The 23,088-nt window shown below is 39.2% G+C and overlaps 1 protein-coding gene across 1 annotated transcript in view; it reads right to left on the bottom strand.

Moving 5' to 3' along the window:
• The window catches only part of FLT1 (fms related receptor tyrosine kinase 1), a 109,858-nt gene that overhangs the window by 70,779 nt on the left and 15,991 nt on the right, over nucleotides 1–23,088 (bottom strand). Inside the window, exons 2-10 of the mRNA XM_041487166.1 lie at nucleotides 22,841–22,937; nucleotides 22,322–22,542; nucleotides 12,998–13,122; nucleotides 7,227–7,389; nucleotides 7,003–7,139; nucleotides 5,288–5,462; nucleotides 3,187–3,304; nucleotides 1,095–1,264; nucleotides 539–698 (exon numbers count right to left, since the gene is read on the bottom strand). Coding sequence (XP_041343100.1) covers nucleotides 539–698; nucleotides 1,095–1,264; nucleotides 3,187–3,304; nucleotides 5,288–5,462; nucleotides 7,003–7,139; nucleotides 7,227–7,389; nucleotides 12,998–13,122; nucleotides 22,322–22,542; nucleotides 22,841–22,937 — 1,366 coding nt within the window. The remainder of the gene's footprint in view (nucleotides 1–538; nucleotides 699–1,094; nucleotides 1,265–3,186; nucleotides 3,305–5,287; nucleotides 5,463–7,002; nucleotides 7,140–7,226; nucleotides 7,390–12,997; nucleotides 13,123–22,321; nucleotides 22,543–22,840; nucleotides 22,938–23,088) is intronic.

Below are 23,088 nucleotides of genomic sequence, written 5' to 3'. Positions count from 1 at the left end.
ATGCCATGTATTCTTTACTCTTTTTAAACATCATCTGGAGAATGGTGGGCACATTTAGCTTGCTGAACTGAATCTGTGACTAAACATACTACAGGACAGATCTGACCTTCATTATGGAAGAAGTTTCTATGTCTTCTGTTGATTTCAAAAGAAACCACACATAGGAGTCCATGTACGTGGAGGAAAGCATGGAGGAAAACTCCATATGAAAGCATGTGAACTTTGCAAGACATTGTCTTCTCTCATGAAAATGCAGAAGCAATTATCACTTCTGGACTAATATTGCATGCATGAATAGTAGTGAACTGTAAATAAACCCAAATAGCAATACCAAATAACCACTCTGCCCTCCATTTTGAAGTAACGATGGAGAAAATGTTGCATTGTGACTACACATCCACTGAAAAATATATCAATAAAAAGTAGGCAATTTTTATTAAGTAAGCAATGTTTACAGTGAGCTTTACTCTTGCAAAAAAACATTTAAGTGTAGTAGTAAAAGAAGACATACTAAATAAAAGTAAAGACATTGTCCTACCTTGTTTTAGAATGGTTTTGTTTACAGGGATACCACATCCATGTAATTTTAGGTGGAGGAATACCATACACAGTGCATGTCAGCACTTGTTTGCTGCCTAGTAAATGCAGATTGGGATCAGGGAATGATGACACAGCCTTTTCGTATATCTGCGGTTTCACTGGAAAGGGTAAAAAATGGAAAGCTATTAAAACCAGCTTATTTCCAATGTATTGCATGATTATAAAAATACTACGTTCTTGCAGTGTGAGTAACAAGAAAAATCCCCAGAAGAACAAAGCAAAACAACAGTTCTAAGTCAGACAAGTGGTTAGTAACACGTTTAAGTCATCAGGAACAAATACTGGCTGTGGAGGACAGAAACATTTCTAATGAAAACCAGCATCCATCTTCTGGTTCAAAGATGGATCCTTCACACTGCATTTGAGGCTTGAGTTTGGGTCCATGAAGCCAGTAAGAAAATTTGGTCCATGGAGTCAGTGCAAGACAATCCAGCTCAGAGAAAACTGAGCACATACCTGTCCAGGAGAAGCATGGGAACATGTTGCAAACTTACCATTTACAGTAAGAGTGACTGTAAGATTCTTTGACAAGTTCCACTGTCGAATGCTCAGTATTATGGTGTAGTTTCCAGCATCCTCCTCAGCAACATCCTTGATGACTAACGAATAGTCTTTAACCACGTACCGGGCACATTTTTCAGCAGCAGGTAGCCCATCTTTTAACCTGTTTCATGGAATTCCAGAAATCAAAATTCTGAAAAATATTTCTGCTTAAACCACCCATGTTACATCATATCCCTCAGTCTTTGGGAAGGGATTGGATTTCCAGTCTGAGATTCTGTTTACCACAGTCTTGTCCTTTCCTTTCAAATAAGATTGTTGATATATGTAAACCGCTTTAGAGAATATTATATCTTAAAATTGATAAGGATCTGATGGGGCTCTATGGTATTCGAGAGTTGCTGAAAAATTGAAACTCTGTCTCTGAAGATCCTAGTTGTTCACGGCTGTTACCACCATTTGGACTAAAAGACAACCATTTTGGCTAAGGGTTGGTCACAGAAATAAAGGTTGCATCATCTTGCACTGGCCATTTCTCTACGACCTCAGAATACATTGTGGGACAAAGTATTAGAGTACTCTAAGCACAGCTGTGATTTTAGGAAGAGGAAGAGTAAGTAGATTAGATAAGCACTTAAGAATCAGATATCCTGCTATCAAGTGAGTGTTTTTAAAGATAACAGAAAATCAATGTAGAAAGTACTAACTGTTGCTCACACACAGATTCCTGTAGCAAAATATTTTTCTTCAAAGTCTAAACTACAGTGTAAAGTGCATTTTGACAAGATGCAAGAAGGTTAACAAGATGTTGGTAGAAGGGTGCAACACATATTCATTATAATGATGGATTTGATCTAAATGATTCACAGCTTTTAGTAAGTTTTTACAAAAAACTCTTACTTTTCTTAGATGAGCACTAAAATGTGGTCAGAGGACTTACTGATTTAGGCATTTCACTGTATGTGTATTTTACAGAACCATAAAATAGCTGCAGCTGAAAGAGCCGTTGGACATCATTTAGTCTAATGTCCTGTACAAAGCAAGGTCAGAAGGCAGCCCAAGATCATTTTCAGTATGGTTTTGTGTATCTCCAAGAATGGAGACTCCATCACCACTCTGGACTATTTATTCCAATGTTTGACAAACCTCAATTTTAAATTAATAAAACAATTAAAATTTGTTACAATGTTTGGAGATTATTTCATTCAGAAGCTTTGAATCTATATGTGCAGTCAATAAACCCAGACACTGGAAAACCAGAAAATTATGTATAAATGGCTGGCATCAGTGTCACATTCACCCCTCAGTTTTCCACATGAAGCCATAAGTGTAAAATCCTGTCTTGTAAAACAAGACGACACTTTTGGAGCAAAATTAATTCCTGGCTGTAACATGAACTCCCACTATTCATGTATGTATAGTTTGTGTTCTTAATCAGTCTTGTCATAGACCCTTTGTTAAAGTGCAATTAATTGAACCAGAGCTGCTGGTGTTTTAAATTATTTAAACAAAAAAATTCTTGAGATCATGAAAAGATAACATTGTTGCATATGAAAGTGGATTGGATTAACAAAAAATTTTTAAAAATTGTTCCAAAAATTTCTTAACACAATTTACACAAGACAAAATGAATGATCCAGTGAATGCTGTGCTGCACTAGGTCTACAACCTGCAGATCACTGCATAATAATACCAACTTCCATTTTTTTGCAATAGTGCACGTCTGTACAACTCGAGTCAATTATTTATTTTAATGAAAGCCTTCTTTTCTTTCTCTTACTGTCTAAAAGCAAGTTCAGGTTTCATATCTAGGTCTGAGTAAAGTTGGATGCAACATTTCAGTCAAAGCTGGTAGAAATATTTAGCTGTAGAGCATCCACTGATTTCAGGAGGAGACATATCCAACCTGTTTGAGGATCTCAGCTTTAAACTCTCCATATCTCCTTTCTTGCACTTGTGAAATGGAAGTAATGTTCTCATAAATTGTTAGAACCCCAGGCAGCTCTGAAACTTGAAAAAAATCCTCCCCAGCCCTACTATAAAAAGAGGTCCAGGATGAATACATGGAAGTAACTGTTGTCCTACCATATAACCTCTGGAGAGGGAAATGCCTTCACTTTCATTGACAAACGATAGGATTTTCTTCCAGCTACAACCTCCAGCGCAGTTTTTCTTCGACGTTTCAAATTAATGAACATTTTATCTTAAACAAAATAAAAAAAGTGCTTTGTATTACTGATTTTCACCCTGCAAAATGAGTTGCTCTACTAAAGAAAATGTGACTCCAAATAAAAATTATCTTTGGTAGTTTTGATGCTCCCACATGTTAACAGCAAGAATAGAGCCTAATCTCCTAGAGATCTATAAAATATAAAGGAATATATACACACATATATACATATATATGCACATATATATACACAGTATATACACAAATATACAAGAAACTGGGAGGCAGTTCCCAGGGCATGAATCTGCTTGGAGAAGATAGACTCCAGCCAAATTCTCATTGTGTCCAGCCAGAAAAATAGGCACAAGATATAAAGTGGTCTGTAGTATGTGGGAGGCTGAACTGAGGGTGATCAGATGACCTTTCTGCTCTTACAGGCCAAGAATCAATGAAAGTTCCAAAAGAAAATATTTTTCCAGGGAGGATTTAAGGGACCTTCAGAGAAATAGCAAAGGAAAAGGCAGAAACTTTCTGTATCATTGGTAAACAGCTGTTTCATCAAACCAACAAATCTTTGTCACTTCACTGGAATAATAACAACCTGCTGGAATTTGTTATTTTCCTTTTACTCTGCTCCCTATCTCCAACTCTCTGCCAAGTTGATGGCTTTTCCAAGAGGCAGTAAAGCATAAAATTCATACAATACATTGGAAAATATCTCTTTCTTCCCTGCCAACTTGTGCAAAAAAAAAAAAAAATTCAAAGTATAAAAAATGTTTGAGTGTCCTTTCGATGATACCTAGGGTGCAATATTTACTCACATTATGAATTGAATAAGGATGATGGACATCCATTAAACAAGTTCAACATTTAATCACACCACATACATTGAAAATAATATGCACAAGACAAATGAGTAGTATAATTACACAAGTCAACTTATAAAGATACAGCCCTGATTCTGCAAACCTTTATTCATACAGGCTCTTTCTAATATGGGTACCTATTGATGGGGATGCTTATGTGAATGCAGGCTGGCTACAACAGACCCAGCTTCTCTAACTCTAATTTTAATCTCCAACTTCTCTGACTCAAATTTTAATCTAAACTTCTGTTTCTGAAAGATGGGGTTTATCTGTTTAAGATACAGTAAGTGGCTATCATGATTCATCCTATGTTCCTTATTCCAGAGTGCCTTATTCCAGAGCTTAAACAGAGAAAATGGGCTGAAATTTCTCTTTAAGAATACCAACACAGAGTGCTTAGTCCACACTTCCAGATAGGAGAAGAAAGATACATTGCTGAAAATATGCAATAAATCCATATTCTGACTGTGAGTCATCTCTTGTAGATGACAGCCACCAGCCACTTAGTCTTTAACACCAATGGTGCTCCGAAGATCCTGGATAGTTCTAATTGTAACAGGGTGTCCCAAAGAAGGTAACTTCCCAAAGAAACCCAATGCAAAAAAAGTCCTTGTGCATATAAATTTGAAATAATATCAGAAATTTCCAGATTTCACAGAAGGCCCAGACAAACAATAGGGAACCTGATCAAGAGTCTTGCTGTAAAACCATATTAATGGTTTGCATTTTTTGAACGGTCTACCAGCTACCAGCCCCATGTAGAGTTAGGGTATTTATTTCTTGTTTATTTTTTCATAGAAATGCATAAGTACCATAGAAGCAGAAGAGGGATTCTTCTATTTAAATTACGCTTGTACCTTCTTTTTCGCCCCAAACTAGAATTTGCCTGATTGTATCTGCTAGAACTGACTGTGGACAGCTCCATCACAATATTTAGCAGACAAAAGTGATGAAATTGAACATTAACATGTCTATTGCCAACAGTACATGGAAGAAATGGCACATGTTTTACTTCCTGGAGCTCCTCCCTCCCTCATTTCTCTTGTTCTGTCCATGGCAGTTTCCACCTTGTGTCACAGTGCAAAACCATCACACGACTGACCTTTGTACACGAGCAGTGAATATTCCACAAGTGTGCACCACTTCTTACCATAAACAATGACTGTTGTGTTGACGGCCTTGATGGTCGGCCCGCTCTTCACGTGGCAGGTGTACTGGCCTTTATCAATATCCCGCACTCTGTCCACAACGAGGATGCTGTAAAAAATGTTGGCCTCTGAATTCTTCTGGTCAATACGCTGCATTACAGAACCCCTTTTCCTTGTCTATAAAAGCCAGAGAAATGAACAAGAAAGAGCTTAATCAAAGCAATTTTCATGATTATTAAGATTTTTATTTTCCTGTACTGCCACCATAACTTAATTTTAAAAAATCCCAGAAGTCTTTGTAGAGCACAGATAAACAAAGGATGCTTAACATTTCCAGGGGGTCAACAATCAAAAGTATAAGCAACCTTACAGGACAATTCAACCCTGTCTTCACCCAAGGTGTCATGGCATTCAGACTAGTACCTTCCAGAGGAAGATCCTCTCTTTTGTATAGCCTGTCACATCAACATGCCCAGCTCCCTATTGCCATTGTCCAGCACTGCTCCTAAAAATTCCTGAAGCCATGCTATGAAGAGCAGCACATAGTTTGGTGCCTGGATTCAGTGCCATAGGGAACAGACACACCGAAGAAAAGGACATGAACACAAGGAGGGGTGAATTCTGGAAATGCTACAGACGGAAAAGGGACTAGATTTGGCAAGGGAATAGCAGGGTGGAACTGAAGATAATGTGACTCTGAGGAGTTATTTCCTGCAACTCCCCCTCAGCATTTGGCCTCAAAGTTTATTTAACCCAGGACATTGTTGATGTCTTATAAACACTGAGCACCCTTCAGTTACCATCTAAATAAAAACAAAGCACAATTTCACAAGTGTGGTGCCCAGATAGGGCTTGGTAGGGCAGCAACGAGCAATATAATATATTTGAAGCATTTCTTGTTGCTAAGTTGTTTATTTCTGAGGTGAAAAAATGCCAGGGAAATGGCTACAGTAAGCAATAAACAATTGCATTAATCTTCTCTATATAATGCAATCATAATTTCAGCCTGTGATTAGGTACAATGAGCGACATAACAAATTATCTTGACTTGAATCACCAGCATAAATCAAACTGACATGAAAGGAATGGGAGTTGTAAACCTTAAGCTAATGTCAAATTTCTTATCAGTTTTACTCGGGCTCCCTGGCAGTTATTCTGTAAGTGACAACTATTTATGAGGATGCTCCCAATGTGGGGGGGTGGAGAAGCACATTCAAGATCATTCCTCTAGTTGTCAAAACAAGAGGATTGTTCGTGTGACACTTAAAAAATGAGATTTTGGCTAGCTAAATCAAAATACCTTTTCCAAACATGCTCAAATTGGGTGCCTGATTGTCTGCCAGTCTTTGGAATGAATGTATTGAGAAGACAGCCTCGCTGAAAACTTTCTTGTCACAAAAGAGAGCCCCTGCCTGGGACAGGGTGATAAATTGCTCTTGTTGCATCAGGACGAAAAGAAGCTTCCAGAGATGAAACAATTCTAGTGTTTGCTCGTGATTATGCAATATAACCAGAGCACATTTTGTAAACATGTTTACTTATGAAATTAAGCATCAGAAGGAAAAAAAAAGAAACCTTAAGAGACATGTCAGCAAGGGTCAAAATGATGGAATGCAAACAATGGCAAGCATTACAAAGCAGAATTCCTCCCGGGATGCTAGATGCAGCACGATCTGTGGGAAACCTCTGGTTTCTTCTTTCCAGCCACAGCACTCACCTCTCCAGGGTAAGTCCATGTCATCTGCACTCTGGTGTTCCAGGCTGCAGTGACAGTGCAGTTAATTGCTAGGCTGTCTCCCTTCAGCAGCTTGACGAGACGTGGGGTGCTTAACTGAACATCAAAAATGGTGTTGGCTGCACGTGGCAAAGAGGGAGAGCAATTAGTAATGCCAGCAGGGCGGGGTGCTTTCTGAGAGGCAGGGAGTGGAGAATGCCACCTACTTTCTCTGTGCGTTAGGTACTTGGTGCTGTACGTGTGCCCAGCGACGGTTGTCTCACAGCTCAGGAGCCCGATGAATTTGTAAGTTGCCTTAGGTATTCTGAATCCTTGCATGCTGTCCCAGATTATTGTCTTGCCATCAGGGATTAGGGTTTCTCGTGGAATCTGGAAGTGCCAAACACACATCAGAAAAACAGCTCATCCTTGTGTCTACTCTCTAATCAAAGTAGCCTAGTAGAAAAGGAATGGGGGGAAAAGCACCCAAAAAATGCCAGTCAATGTGAAAAGGATGACATTTAATAATGTGGGTTTTTCAAGTCACATTTTCATCACAAAATAGAGAAAAGGCCTGGGTGAAGAATGCGAATGTTGCATTTGTTTCCAGGATTTCATTATTTATAACAGGATGTAATTTATGACACAATAGATTGACACTACCATTAGCTTCAGCAGTTGGGCTGCTATTCTCTTGGCTCCTGGTTGGCAGCTAAAGTGCTCATCTCCAGGAACCTTTGCAATTAAGTATCCTGGTTCCAACACAGAGAAACAAATACACACTTTTCAATGGAGATGACAAATGGGCTTAATTTGCTGTCATTTTGTGGCTTTAAGAAATTCTTGCCAGGATTCAATCCATGCAAGTCATATTTATTTTGCCTAAAAGACTTAAAAAAACAACAAAAAAAAATATGCTGTGTGGGATCAAACGTTCACTTTGTCAGCAGTACAAGTTATTTTTTACCATACGATCCTTTGCACTTTAAGCCCCATTTTAATAAGATATCAAGAAAACCCTGAAAAAGTAAAGCCTAACATAGCCATTGGATCTCAGACAAAACCTCTTATTTTCTGATCATGCTATTTCGTTACACTTATTGATGGCATAAATGCTACCATTTGGATAGCACAGAGATCAGCTATGAGTACAAAGCCTGCACAGGACTCTACTTTGATAACACCTGTTTTAATGGTAAAAATAAGGTCTTTTTAAAGATGGCTCAGAGCAGAGTTTAAATGAATTGCGGTCATAAGGAAAGACCCTTGTATCAATTAAGCACCTTGCTGCCCATCAGTTCCCGCTGTACACCAGTCTCACTGTGTCTCCTCATCTCTTCCTTCCCCTTTATTTGAGCACACAACTTATACAAGCCCTTTCCTTCCTACAAGCAAAGCCAGCATGGCTGGCTGTCAGAGGCAGGGGGAAGCATGAATGAAGTCTGTCTTCTTCCCGTGTGGTACAGCTTCTCCCTACAACGTGGCACCCTCGATGCTGCCTGCTCAGCCTGTGCAGAAAGGCACCCTCAAGACTACCCTCCCTCATCCCATGCCATTTCCTCCAAAACAACTAAGATCATGATGAATCAAATGAGCAATAAATCCAGAGCACAAAGTGACGTGGTAGAATTGGTTATCTTTACAGCAGCTGATAAGATGCTATAATAAGCATGCAAATCCCAGGGAAGTGTGTGTAGCACACACACAAGTAAAGCCCATTACGTTACAGCCTGCTGGCTGCCATTCAACAATATCTTGGTCCCTACGAGCTCTGTTGCCATTCCTGTTCTAAACAAAACACATTTTCAACTTTGGTGTGACTAGTTCATAGTTATGTTTTCATGAGCTTCAATTGGATATATCCTTTTCCTGCTTTGGTGAAAATCAAACTATTTCTGAACATATTTCTGGACAGGTTTTTTGTGAAGAAAGTGAAGCCAGAGGGTGAGAGCCTTCCTAGACTGGTATTTCCCACTGAATGCATTCGCTGCACATTCATTACTTAATTAATGTATTACTGACTTTGTATTAGCCTTACTCCAGGAATACAAAAGTAACCAAAACACCCAGAAGAGTCCTATTTTGCAACTTGTAATTTTGTGAGTTGTCTGGATATCCACTAGGCTTACTTATCCTGGAGGCAAATCTATGCCTGTATATTTTACTCATCTGACACTCCCCAAAACCACTAGAGCTACATCTTTTTCGTATAATTTTTTTGCAGCTCTGATACTAAGAAGTTACACCCAGTCACCTGTGAAAGCATAACAAAACATAAGTTACTCAAAGGAAAACTTCAGAAAACTGAGGTCTCTGACTAGCAGAAGACCACTGTGACAGAGCTGGTCTCTGACCAAATCTCAAGGGGAAAAACCCAAGATGCTGCGACAAGTCCACTTTGGAGGGTAGAAATACCAGGACTTTGTCTCAGATGAAAAGATGAAAAGATGGTGGAGGCTGGGTGCTCAGCCTACAGCCCTTCACAACTCTGCCCTCTCTGCCTGCTTGCTTCAGCTTCTTACCCAGCTATTCTCCATGCTGTTCTCTGCCAACCCCACTGGCCCAGATTACCTGTTTCTCACTCTCAGAGAACCACAGCTGTTTTGCTCTGCCCTAAACCAGCTTCCAGATCACCAACTAGAAACATGGTGTCCTCATCACCACACTGATCACTGCATGGATGGTACAAGACAGAGGATCCAAGAATAACACAATATTTTAGGTAGGAAGGGACCTCCAGATGTCATCTGGTCCTGCCTCTATGCAGACCATGGCCAGTTTAGTTCAAGGCCTTGTCAAAAATCTTGGCCATTTGGTCATCACAGAAAGAAGTAGGAAACCTATGAAGAAATACCGTGCTGTAACAATGAGACTTCCACTGAAGCAGCAGAAGATAAATTCAGCCACAATAATAGCTTTCAGATGGGAACCAACAGTGAGTCAGAGGCATTCAAAGAATCAGCTTGTTGCGACGGCTGCAGTAAACATGGAATTTATTGTCTACATACTAATCTGTGTGAACCCTATCACTGTGGCTCCCAGTGCATTCTTGGCCTTTTACCTTCTTTGTACTTTGTTTCAAATGCAACTATTTTTGGTATAGGCTGTGCCTCCTTCTTTGCTCAATTTTTGCTGAACATTTTTGGTACCTGGTGGCATTAACACAGCACAGCCACATACTGTGTATGTACACGTGGCCAAGAGTTACAGTCAAGCTGTGGTTCCCCACATCTCCAAAGGCAGATTGTATTGGAAAGAGACAACTAAAAGTTTAATTAAAATGTACATTAGCTTCTCAAATATTTGACCTTTCTTTCATGTTTCCCCTTCCACCAGTTTGGGAAGGATGAGGTAGCATTATTAAGAATTCAGATTGTCTGTGTATGTTATTCACAACATCCCTTGAGTTTTTTTCCACTTTTTATTCCTTGTACTGAAGCTTATTTACTTCTATTCCTATGAATGTCATTGTTTTTATGATAGAGAATCCAAAAGGATTCTCAGTAAACAGATTAATTAAATAATTGTATCAAAAGGTGATACTTTCTCCATTTATCAAGATAAGAACAAATGAAGAGATAAGAGAAGTGCACAGCTTACTTGCAATAAGGTTTATCTTATTTTATGGATCCTGAATGAGGCTGCCAGAATCATGTTGATAGGAATGATGGTTTCAGAGGCTCTGAATATCTAACTATTAAGCATTAGATCAAAACTATTAATTGATTTCACAATGCTTATATGATAAGGAAAAGGCCATCAGCTGCTGCAGATAAAGGTTATATCGGGACCTGAAGGCTGAATTTGAAATAGGAATTAAAAGCTTAATCTCCATTTCCCATTCCATGTTTTATTAGCTTCTTGATTTTTGAAGACCCCTCTCCTATGTTGTATGTAATTGCAATGCTATAATATACAGACTGCACAGATGTTCAGCCTGAAAATGAAAGCAACACAGTAACTGAAAAGGTTTGACAAGGTAAAGATGAAGTTTGAGTGAAAAAATAATTTGTGGTTTTGAAGATGGATAATAAACATTTCCCACATTGGTCCACCAAAATGAAGAAGTAGCACTGCAAAGAAACAAATGCTGGAGGCACTGCTCATGCAACTGTAGGGATTCCTTCCAGAAGAGAGAGATTATTAAAAGTGTTTTTACTTCCTGGCAATATAAAAAACAGAACCTAATGACACTAAAGCTGGTATTTTCTTTCCAGTTTCAGAGGACTGCTTTATGAGGACACCGAATTCTTCCTTTATCACTGATGGAAAACACTAAATAGCTCTTGCCATTTCTCCAGCAGTAGTATGCCTGCAGCTGTGGAATGCATTTAACACATCTCTTAATTGCTCTGTGAGTAAAACTGTGCTGGAATCTTCATATAAGGGTGTCATAGAAGATAAATAAAGTAAGAGATGATGTAATGCTTTGTAGCTTACATGCTTCAGGAAATTCTAGGATTAATTAGGGAACACATTTATTTTTCCTGGAATGCAAAACATGTAAGCAACCAATCCTTTCTTTCAAGGCTTGGCTCTACCTCCTCTTTCTCCTTCTGAGAGTATTACATCTGGTTTTGATTGTGTAAAGATGTGCCTTACACTACAAGCCCAAGCTGAAGGCAAGTTGATATCAAAACAAAGAGAGCAGCTACATTTCAACCTTCTACAAACAAGGAGATTTTTTTTTTTTTTTTGGTATTGTTTAATGAGAGAAACCTGACAGGAATTTTCTCAGCTAGAAATCTAATATGTTGAGATTTCAGATGCAACGCTACAGTGTCCAAATAAATTCCCACTTTGCAACACCCCTTCTAGGGAATGCTAAGTCTCACTTGCTTTTGATTCTATTGTCACACAACTTTGTGCATCTCCTTGCAAGAGAACTGTGGGTGTGTTTGTGTGTGTGTGTACCTACACACATAGGGTATCGTCCTGGGTCATATCACTTTCTTTTCTTGGCATTTTGTTCTCTTTCATGGGATTTAACAGGTGAAAACCAAGTAGCAAAATCAGTATCTATATTAGCAAAGCAGCACTTGAAAGAATTTATAAAATTTGTGTTGGTGTAAAGCTCTGCAGCCAAAGAATAATCAAAGACTTAAGTTGCACTAGATAAGAACCTTACAGTGGTGTTGTTTGGCAATTGCATGTTATCCTATAAAGAGACAAACCTCCTTTCCTTTTAACAGTGAACTTTCATTGCCATGATGTACATAACTCCCTTTATTTAGAAATAAAACTTCTTTGCCATCTCCACCTAATTTTTCAGGGAAAAAAAAAAAAAGAGGTAACTTTTTGAAAAAACGCCCTATTTTCTGTCTTGACAGCAGGTACTTTACTGCATACATATGATTCAGTTAGCTGTTCATGTAACTCCTAAGGCACCTAGGAGACAAATGTTTTTCCAAACCATGGAAATATTTTTTTTTTCTAAAACTAGTCCCTCCATATCTAAACATTGCAGTTTCTCCACAAAGTTTCCCCACAAAGAAGAGCCATCCCTTGTCTAAGTGCGCTCACATGTAAAAGGAAGCAGCAAAGTCTCTAGTGGGAGCGAGGTAGGGCAAAGGCTTGCAAAGATCCTTGTACAGCCACAGCAAGTCCCCAGGGACTCACTGGCTGTTGCAGAGGACAGAAGAGGAAAAGGGAGGGAGGAAGGGCAGGGGAAGAGGTGGGAGGAAATCTCTTCTCCTAACAAGAAATTCCTTCCTGGGCTTAAGAAACCTTTGCCAATGAGGACTTAATAAAATAGTATGAAAAGTTTAAGTTTCTTCAGAAAATTCCCACCCTCTGTAGGAGATTTGATGAAGCCTTCTGTGCAACTCAAAATGAAACCTCCAGGGTTGAAATATTTCTGAACACACTGACACCCAGAAACATTGCGTAAGAAATATTGAATTGTTAAAATATTTCAAAAGCATTACAATAGCTGTAAACAAACAAACAAAAACATCATCCACAGTGACACTTTCAGAGCATGCTTGGATAGAGGTACCTTTTTTAAAGTAACAGCAATGTTAGGTTCTGTGACTCTGCATGGAATGATCATTTCTCTTCCTACAGCCATGTTTATTATTTTAGGGATATCACTGTGCATCTCTACAAATGGATTGCTTGTATCTGCAAAAGAAGAAAAAAATAAAGGTTAATATGTGAAATCTTAAGGCAGTGCATGGGAATTATAACACTGCATACAGACTTAAAAAAACAGACTAGCCCTGTCTGTAATGAACAAAGTCCTGAAATCAAACTTCTGTTTACTTTGGTCTAGACATGTTCATCAAACTATTATTAAGTACTTGAAGGTATATGTATCATTCAATAATAGTATCAGTACTTTGAAATTTTCTTTAAATTTCAGGACAGTTGAAGTCCATTTTTTTCATTACAGCAACACCTCTACTGCTGAGATATGTGCTTCTTATTTCATGTCATTTGTATCTTTTTATCACCAGGAAAAGTAAATATATGGGAAGTGAGCTGAAGTTCACTTATCAGGAGCCCCCTATAAAGCACATGTTCCTGCAGTCTGCAAGGAAATTGATAGGAAAAATTCACACTGTCTGCATCAGGAGAAAGAATCTACAGTGATTATCCAGTGATTATTTGGTCATCTCCAAGAATACAGACCAGAGAGAGTTAATTCTTCTTCTCCTTCCCACTATCACAATACCTATGTGTCTCTTTTTTATGTGACAAGGTAAATGAAAATGCCAGGAAAACATTAATTCCTCTTGAGTCAAAGCTAAAGCTTGGCAGAGTAATTCACCGTCCCTTGAACAATCCCTTTAACAAAGGGCATTGTCATAAATAGCTTGCGCTGGGAACAGGGAACATTGCTGCTGCTATTGTTTGGACCACTTAACAAAGAGGGGCTTAAGCCACAGGCTCTGGCTCCAAATCTTCTTTGCAGGTGTTCAGATCTGAAGTTTCAGTTTGACTCACATTGCAGATAGACTACCTCCAAATTCACATAAGGTTTGGTTTTTAACTCCTAAAAAAAGCAGAACATTAAGATCTTAATTCTGTGCTTATCTACAGCTCTAATGTTTTTTCAGGCAAATCCCATTATTTTCACTCAGTCAAAAATCTTAGAAATAACAATGGAAATCTTTCTTGGATAAGAAATTAGTAAAGTTAGCAAGAACCAATCCCTTATAAAACCTCAAACTGCAACATTTGCTTTATGTGTTCTGGCCCCAAACTTCTGCATGTTGACCTATGTTCACTCAAAGTATGTTACTTTTGCTTGTCTTTCAAAAGTATGATATGCACTTCCCAGGGTCATCAAACTGTTCTGCCCTTAGGATCCTCTTTTCTTACTATATGCAATAATACTTTTGTTTGAGACATCAAACAGGAAGAGAAACAGATTCTGCTCTAATTTATACCAGTAAGAATCCTAAGGCAGAGGATCTCAAATGCACTCCAGATACAGAAAAAGTTTTGCTAAAGTGGTTTAATGAAATTGTTATGCAAACTTTCTGAAATGAAACCCACAAAGTATTATTTAATAGTAGGTATTAAACGTCCACTGAGATAGCGAAAGGAACTTATGAGTAATAGAGGATGCATATGGAATAAAAAATGCCCTGAGGACTTGTTAGGCTGACGTTTCCTCTGCAGGACGATTCAAGGAAAGACCAAGAATGAACCTGTTTGTAGCACAGGGAAAAGAACCTTTTTTGTTTCAGGGGCTGCAGACACAGAAGAGGTCACCTGCCCCTTAACATCACCAGACAAACCGATTTACTACTCCCCGAAGACTCGTTTGTCTTTGTCACAAAATCAAGAGCTTCTGCCCAAAACCAGCAAGCTTTGCAAAGTGGTTTCCTGTACCATAATATCCAGATCATTGTAAGTGTGAGGAAGAGCTGTTCTGGGGACTGCCGGTGCTGTCTGCAGACAGTGTCACCACTGACTGATGCCAATATCGGGGCAGTGGGGGTTGTGCAGCTCAGACCTTGCAGGATTCCTGCCTGTCCAAAGGCAGGGACAGGAAACCAGCATAAAACACCACACTTGGCTTTTCTTTCATCTTCTTCAGTGGAAATGCACGTCCACACCTGAAGAAGCCAACAAAGTGCTGTGTGAAAGCAGCCAAAATGCTCCGGTTGCCCTTGGTGGGCTCCAAGGCTCGGTCACAGGCTCTCCTGGTACACTCCCTGCCGTGTACGCCAAGGCGTCGCCGTGCCCCCGCTATTCGCGTGCGGAGCGCCCATTGACATCACCGGGGACTTCCGCCATGGGCCAGAGGGCAATCGATGGCCCCGAGTGCTCCAAATGCCTTCCTGCTTTTGATTAAAAGAAATACGCATCATGTTTCCTAGCACAGTTTTGTTTTCATAATGAGCATGGAGGCTTTTCCTGATTCCCTTTGATTTCATTCTCCTTCCATCGTAAAGGCTCTAACGGGATACTCTTGGTGCCTCAAGATCAGAATCTGGTGCAGGCTTTACCAGCCTGGGTCAGGCAAAGCTGAACACAGAGCAGCGCCAGGGCAGGTTATGCCATCTTGGCAGGGTTTGCCGACAACATGGAATTCTTCTGTCCCCCAAGCAATAGCTCTCCTTGCCTTTTCTTTTTCTCTTTCCTTCCCATCACAACCCCCGCTACTGCCATTAGCTCCCACTACATTTCCTCTCAATTTCTTCCTGAGGGGAGGTAAATGAACCTTCCCCACATAGCTGGTTGGCAGCACATCTGGCATGACTTAATTTCCCACCAGCAGTCTTTTGAGCCAGCTTCACTCAATTCGACATTCAGAAAGCTCTAGATGTGAAAGGAACATCACAGACCGACCTATCTTGAAGATCACATCCAGGTTACACATTCAGCTTCACTGGGGTTTGGAATGCAAGATCTAAGGGATTGACCTTGTTTTTATGAATTATTGATTTGGGTTGTTGGTTTATTTTGTTGGGGTTTTTTTCTTCAGAGCTGCCTGTGAGGTCAGAGAAATGAAAGCTGGATAACCAGAATATTTACATATGTTAAAGGTTACTTTAAAAATTGGTTTACTGTATTTTTAAATTATGCCTAGAATGAATGACTGTGTGCTGGGTTGACTGTGTTCCTTACAGTATCTCTCAGTTACAATCAACATGAAACCACAAAGAGCACTCATGAAATCACAAAATCCATGAAGGTCATTTGCTATATTGTTAAAGAGCGTAAATAGCAGCTTTTTTGTTAAGCTGGTTGGCAGCCAGATAAAAACACGATAAGAGACTCAGCACAAGCAATATTATGTCTGGTATCAGTAACCTGTCTAGGCTATTTATGGGGTTTGCACAAACAACTAAATTAGCCAGCACTGAAATGCCAAATTCAGAAACAGTGGAGAGGGTTTTTCTTTCCACAATCTTCAGCTACTGTTCTTGGGTTTGTTTTGTTTTTAATAATCTGAGCTATGTAAGTCAGAGGACTTACACATACATTTGCAAGAAGAAAAGTCTCTGCAGGAAAACCTAAGCTCCTTGAAATCTCTAAAAGCTTATCCTCTGAAGTTCTTCCAAAATACCTGCTTACACTTGGCTCATCCTTAAGATTCTTTTCAGGCTAAAAGAGGTAAAATATTTTCATCACATCCACATAACACTCTTTTCCCTCATGCATGTAAAAAGGACCACAGTCTTTAGTAAAGAACAGACATGCAGACTTCATTGAAGTTCATGGGCCAGTTGCCACATTCCCTTTCCATTGAAGGGATTAAACCTCCTTAACTTTATTTATCCCAGATAAATTATTGGGGCTGTTCAGAAGTAATTCCAAAAGAATCTTGCACACCAAGAGTCATTCCAGCCCCACTCGCACATCTACAAAGCAGACATTTCTCACTGAGCTAGGAGCCAAACCATTCATTTTGTCCCTGTTGAGAAAAGGGGAATTTTGCAATGGGACTCATCTGACCTGTTTTAGACATCTGCTTTACCATGAGACGAATCATGTTCTAGGAAATGTGTCAGTTGAACGGGCTCATATGCCTAATTTCCTTAAAGAAAGACAATCCTATTTGGTATGTCTTATTCTAGAAGAAAGGTTGTTCCACTCTTGCCTCTTGTAAACCTGTAAAATAACACCTTCAAATACAAAGTATGTCTAAACCTCGAAAGAAAACCTGAGACATAAAGTATTCCCCTTCTTTTTTGTTTTTCTTTCTTTTACCTGGACTTCTATGATTATTAATTTGTATCTAGAGCACACTCCAACACAAAGAATTTCTCATACAATTATATAACAATTTTAGGCAAAATTGGTTTGTTTTACTCTGAGACTAGTTACACTATGCTATTGTCAACATAGGACTATGACACAAATAAAACACAGTTAAAAATCTTCAGGAAAAATAGTCATATTAGCCAGGAAATCCACGACAGAGCTGTTACTATGTTCAGCAAGCAATCCCTAGAAAGGCTAACGCTAACGGACACTAGGAATGCTCCTTCAGATGTATCCCTCCATTGTAGCAGCTGACCCTGGAACGGTGCTTCTTTCAGTAGGAGCTGTGAGCCTTGGTGAGGGAGCAGGACCATGGAGGGGTCAGTGCAGAGCGCTGGATGCTGCCAAAGAGTCTGCACATGCTCCACTCCTCGCGGTGTCCTGTGATAGGGAGTCCATGCACACGCAATGGCGAAAGTGCGGCAATTATAGGCCATTGACGTCAGCAAGTCCTAGAGGTCTCTGTTTTGTAACAGGAACCTCATTAGAAACTAAAAATGTGTCCGCATACTTGATACAGCTGCAACATAGTTTAATTCCAACGAGTTTCCTCTTCATAACAGAAGCGCTATCATAGTATTGACTCCGACGGTGTAAGCCAAAACCGTACTGCTCATATGTTAAAACTGTGCCAAAAGCAAAGACAAAAAAAGGCATGGAGAGGAAGAGTTTCCCAGGCCTGAGCAGGTTCTTTTATCAGTGTGTTATTTGTAAATTAGAAGAAAAAGGAAAAAGAAGAAAAATCTCCCTTTCTGTTAGCTCTCACGGTGTTTTGTCTTACTGCTTTTTTTACATGTTGAATTATTTGGACTCTGATGCTTCTGATTTAAAGAGACCCTTTTGCAGAACTCTTTGGATACCCTCCATGTTCTGCAACAATAGTATCTTTAGGATTACAGGAGTCAATCCATTCAAGCTAAATCTTAAATGCATGTCAGTTCTGGGTCTGGATCCAGCTATCTGTCAGTAGGAGGACCTCCCAGGAAGGTACCCAGGAAGTTCTAAAACACTCAGAATCTGCAGCATACAACTTAATTGTTTGAAAATTAGCTCAGAATCCCAGATGTTTTGGGATTTCAAAGGCTTACATTTTGAACAATTCCCTAATGATAAAGCTCTGCATTTTGGACTGGTGGGCCCAAGACACACATCAAACCAAATGCATACAACTAGTGGGCATGTTTGACATTCCGGGCATTGATGAGCACAAGTACTTTCAGGACCTGTACCTTTAATTACACACCTCTGATTTGCCTCACCTTCTCAAAGCAAGAAATATATTCTAAGCTTGTTCTCCAGATTTCTTGAAAAGTCAGTGATGAGCAGCACATATCAGAAGCTTCTTTTGTTATCTGTTAAGTATAGAAAGAGAATAGACAACTATCCCAGCCTAGAGGTCTGATTTTAAAACATGTCTCATTCTGCAAGGAAAAGTAAGTGACCAGAAGACATACACCACAGGATTATGAGAAAAGACAAGGAGAGAGAGAAGACTGACTAGGAAATGGACTAGTGCCCTAGAGCCAAATAGTTTTACTTTGAGAAGAATTCTGCTCTCTGTTGCAGAAGAATTAAGATTTTACTCTTGTATATTACTTGCTGAAAGCGGTCTCCATCATAGAAAATAGCAACACTTCAACTTGAATCACAGTTTGCTTAAATTAAGGAAAAAAATCTCTGATATATCAATGTAATTGAACTTACAAGCTTTTTCTCTGTCATACCATGGGAGCAATTGTTCAAAGGCAAGAAATTATGAGAGTAGAGAATTAAGAGTACTACACATTTTTGAAGACAGTGAATAAGCTCCAGCAATTGAAAAGTGCCTTGGAGATACTGGGACAAAGCAGACAGAAAGAAAAACCCTTAGTACTTTCCCCAGGGAAATTTACATAGGATTCAGAACAGCCTGCTGATAATTTGGTGTTTCTTAAATGTCTTTATTCCATCATTATCTCTTTTCAAGCAGAAAATTCCCCATGCCTCCCTGCAATGTATGCAGCGAGCATTCATTGCAAATCATTCCTTTTTACTGTTAGGCTGTATTTTCCCTTACAAAACAAAGCTCTGAACAGTTCTGGGTCCAAGACAGTGGAGAAATTGGCAAAGAAGCTTTGCTTCATTTCAGATTTTTCCCATGGCTCGTGGGGAAAGTCAGGCCATCAGTTTTCTTGAGGCAAAGATGAAGACTCTTAAGAGAATTAATTTCCCTTGCTTAATGTCTCAATTCCTGAGTTGTGTGGGGTCAAGAGTTGTGGAGACACTGTGTGCACTCACTCCCCTCTGCAACTCAGTAGTGACCTCTCCAGCTGAAAGAAGGGTGGTGTCAGGACTAGCTCCTCCAAGGCAAGTCACCAGCCTGCCTCTCCTTGGCCCCTAAAAGCAGGACTTCAGAAATGCTTCAAGTCGTCCTGGGGCCTGTGGGACTTGCAGTCTCCTTCTCATTCTCATCCTTCTCTCAAGCCTTGTGTCTTGTTTTTTTCTATACCAGATCATTTTCTGCTGAAGCTTATATTCATCACAGAACCAAAGGAATTACTGGGTTTATTGTGGTCTGGTCTTTGGGTTTTGTTTTTTTTTTTAATCCAGTTCATATTCAGTATCACCCCAATTACGGAAATGAAGAACATTTTTAAAACAATAAGTGATGACTTCCTGTACAAACAATATCAACTTTCCTGATTCGGATTCTGTGTTTGTAAATAGCAACTATTTGTTCTCATCTGCAGCATGCTAAGACATGGGAAACAGGCACCTTGGTGATCCACATGGAGCTAATATGGGAAATGGACTGACACAATGTCCTGTCACAGGAAACAATACAAGACTAGGAGGGACCCAAATTTCACAAATGTTTATTTCCTAAACACCCACGAATTAATGCAAAGTAAAACTAAACTCAGGAAAGAGAGTCATCACAGAGGATTTTGTTACCCCCATCTCATCCATACTTGAGCTAGATAATTGAATTTCATGCATGTTTACAGCAACAGTGATTCATATGAAGAGACAGGTAGAAAAGAGATAGGGATAATGAGATAGCATAGAGAAGGAAAATACTTTTTCTAATGCACGCTTGTCAGAAAGGGTGAGTTTTGGTACTCAGTATCTTCTTTCTTGCTAATTTACTCAAGAATTCTTCCTGAAACTGTAAAGTTTTGGAAGACTAATAGACCTTTCTCCACCTTAGGGCAGAGTGACACTTCCACCAGGCATTAAATGAGCAGTTACCTTGCAGCCTCCCTCATTATCCGTAGTTTTCCTTAGCTTTCAGGTATGCTTCCTGGGACACAATTACCACTTCAATCTTAAGAAATTGGTTTTCAATCACAATGATTGCCAAATTCAGATAATTAACATGCCAGAGAGGTCTGAGGTTGCTACAGGTTTGTTCCTTAAACATTTTACTTCTTTTTTGGCAATTAAGGTAGGAGGAGTTATAAAATCTAGCCATCTCTTCAACAGTGACATCAAGATTTGTGACTAAATGTCCTTGAAAAACCAACAAAACCAAGACACTCAGACAGCCTTTTTTAAATTATTAGAGGGGATGGAAGGACAGAGTTTGGCATGGGAGTGTCCTAAAACAATTTCCACAATGATACATTTCTCTTCCATCACCATGGGAATTCTGCAGATAATCTTGGTTTACAATCATCTGATTGAAGGTGCCTTTTAAATGCAGGGAAGCCACACACAAGTTGGAAAGCAGTAAAGAGTTAGAAGACTGGTTGTGTCTCTCATTTGTAAAAATTTAGGATGCAGAAAAATTAACTCCTCAAACAGGTAAGAGACCAAGAGAATGCAAAGGCATCCCTCGTATGGTAAAGCTGGTTTAGCAGAGAGGTCCTTCTCATGCGCTGAATGGAGAGGATTGTGGGTAGGTCTCAGACAGGGATGATATCCAAGGTGGGAGGTTCAAGAAGGTCCCGTGATGGGAAACTTGCAAAAGGCATCCGAGGAAATTGTACATTTCCCTAGGCTGCAGGCTGTTGGTCACTAAATGAATATCCTATTTTGGCTGTTCTTCCGCGGACGCATCTGTTGTTGGATTTACAGAGAATTATATGAAAAGAGCTGGGTGATGAAAACACTTTGCAGCATATTTCAGATGAAGGAAAGTATGATGAACAGCATGAGCAGCCAATAGTGTTCAATACAGCAACACACAGTAATGGGGAGAGCTATCTTATTTTCTATCAGTGTAGTGAGAGGTCCACTTCATTCTGCTTTTTCAGAGTTCCAGTCTCACTCTTCATATCACAAAATGAAAACAAAGGCTAATTCACTCTGATGTGAACTCGTTAGACACAGCAGACCCAGAATTTGGAAAACTTCCAGTTGCACGTTCTCTGTAACATGGGCTTTCAAAACCTGTGAGTCCTGAAATACTACAGTAATCTATTAATACTACTCTGTAAAAATAAGGAAAAACTAAAGTATTAATTAAATCCTTAAAGTGTCAATAATTTGTTCTTTTATTGTTGTGTCTATTGAATTCAACTCTTCCCAGAAATGTCTGATTAACACCCTGGAAGGAAACAGGATCAAAAAGAAATTTCTTTTATAGTCTAACTGACCTAATTCCAGCACTTCCCATACATTACACAATACTTGTTTGCTAAACACAACTCTGTGCTTAATTTGATTCCATTTATTTTAGATGTTTTCAATCTGTGTGACATGGACTACAGAGGACATTTTTGAATATGACTTCACATGCAAATAGTAATTTTCTGCAGCATGAGGCAAGTCAGTGATCTGGACAGACAGCTTTAACATCCTTCAGCTGCCTAGAAATCACATCCCATCCCATCACATAGGATACCTATTTCACACATTCACTTGTAGTCTACTTCCATCTGGACTCCTGTTTTCTCTAGGCAAATGTTTGCTTCATTTTTTTTTCTAACTGATAAAAGATTACCATTTGTATTTGCAAGTTCTGATAAAGAAGATATTATACATTAATTGCAAATTAATATTATGCAGGGCTGAAAATGTCATTCAAAACTCAGCCACAGCTGAACTGCCTTGCTTTTCTACTTTCTGTACTGCAGAGCAAGTACCAGGAAGTGTTAAAAAAACTTAATCTTACCGTTAATAAATACATAGATTGTAGATTCCTTCTTCTTTTTTGCTGGACTTGTGGGGTATTTGCAGCTATAATTTCCAGTGTCACTTGCTTGAGTTCTGCTCAAGGTCAGACTGCTGCAGGACTGCTTCCCATTCCTTCCACAGGCATATTTAATTACTTTCAGCCTTTTGCTATCCTTGCTAAGAGTTTCAGGCAAAGACCATGAATGAACAATTTCCCCCCTGCAAACACAGATAAGGAAGCAGAAACAATTATGCTGGGCTGCAATTATATAGCTCCAGTTCCCAAGCTTTCTTTTTTATTATATCAGGCTATTTATGGGGTTCTCTTTTATCTTGTTTTCCAAAAACAACAACAGAAACAACAAAGAACTATTAAACAATTGCCATTGAAGTCCACTCCCCACCTTTCCCCACAACACAAGGTTTAATTTTTTTCTAATTTCAGTGACAAAAAAAAAGAAAGTGTCAGTTGTATGAAGTCCCTGCCAAATTATCATAATCCAACTCAATTGGTTACCTGCAGGTGAGATTTAAAGTCTGGCCGGCTTGAACAACGTGCTGTATGCCATTTATACTCAGCTCAGGAACTTTTAGTTTTGATCCTGAACTAGATCCTAGAAAAACAAAGAAAAAAAAACCAAAACATTAACGAGGTCAAATAATTCTGCTTCCAGTCCACTCATATTTATACTGTTATACTGGAAAGGACAAGAAAACTGTGCCTCTCTCACCACACATACTCTCTTCCTTTGATCAAAGTCTTGT

This window comes from Pyrgilauda ruficollis, unplaced genomic scaffold (assembly GCF_017590135.1).
Source record: "Pyrgilauda ruficollis isolate IOZ18807 unplaced genomic scaffold, ASM1759013v1 scaffold8, whole genome shotgun sequence".
Lineage (NCBI taxonomy): Eukaryota > Metazoa > Chordata > Aves > Passeriformes > Passeridae > Pyrgilauda > Pyrgilauda ruficollis.
This window is presented reverse-complemented; position numbering and strand designations above follow the sequence as displayed.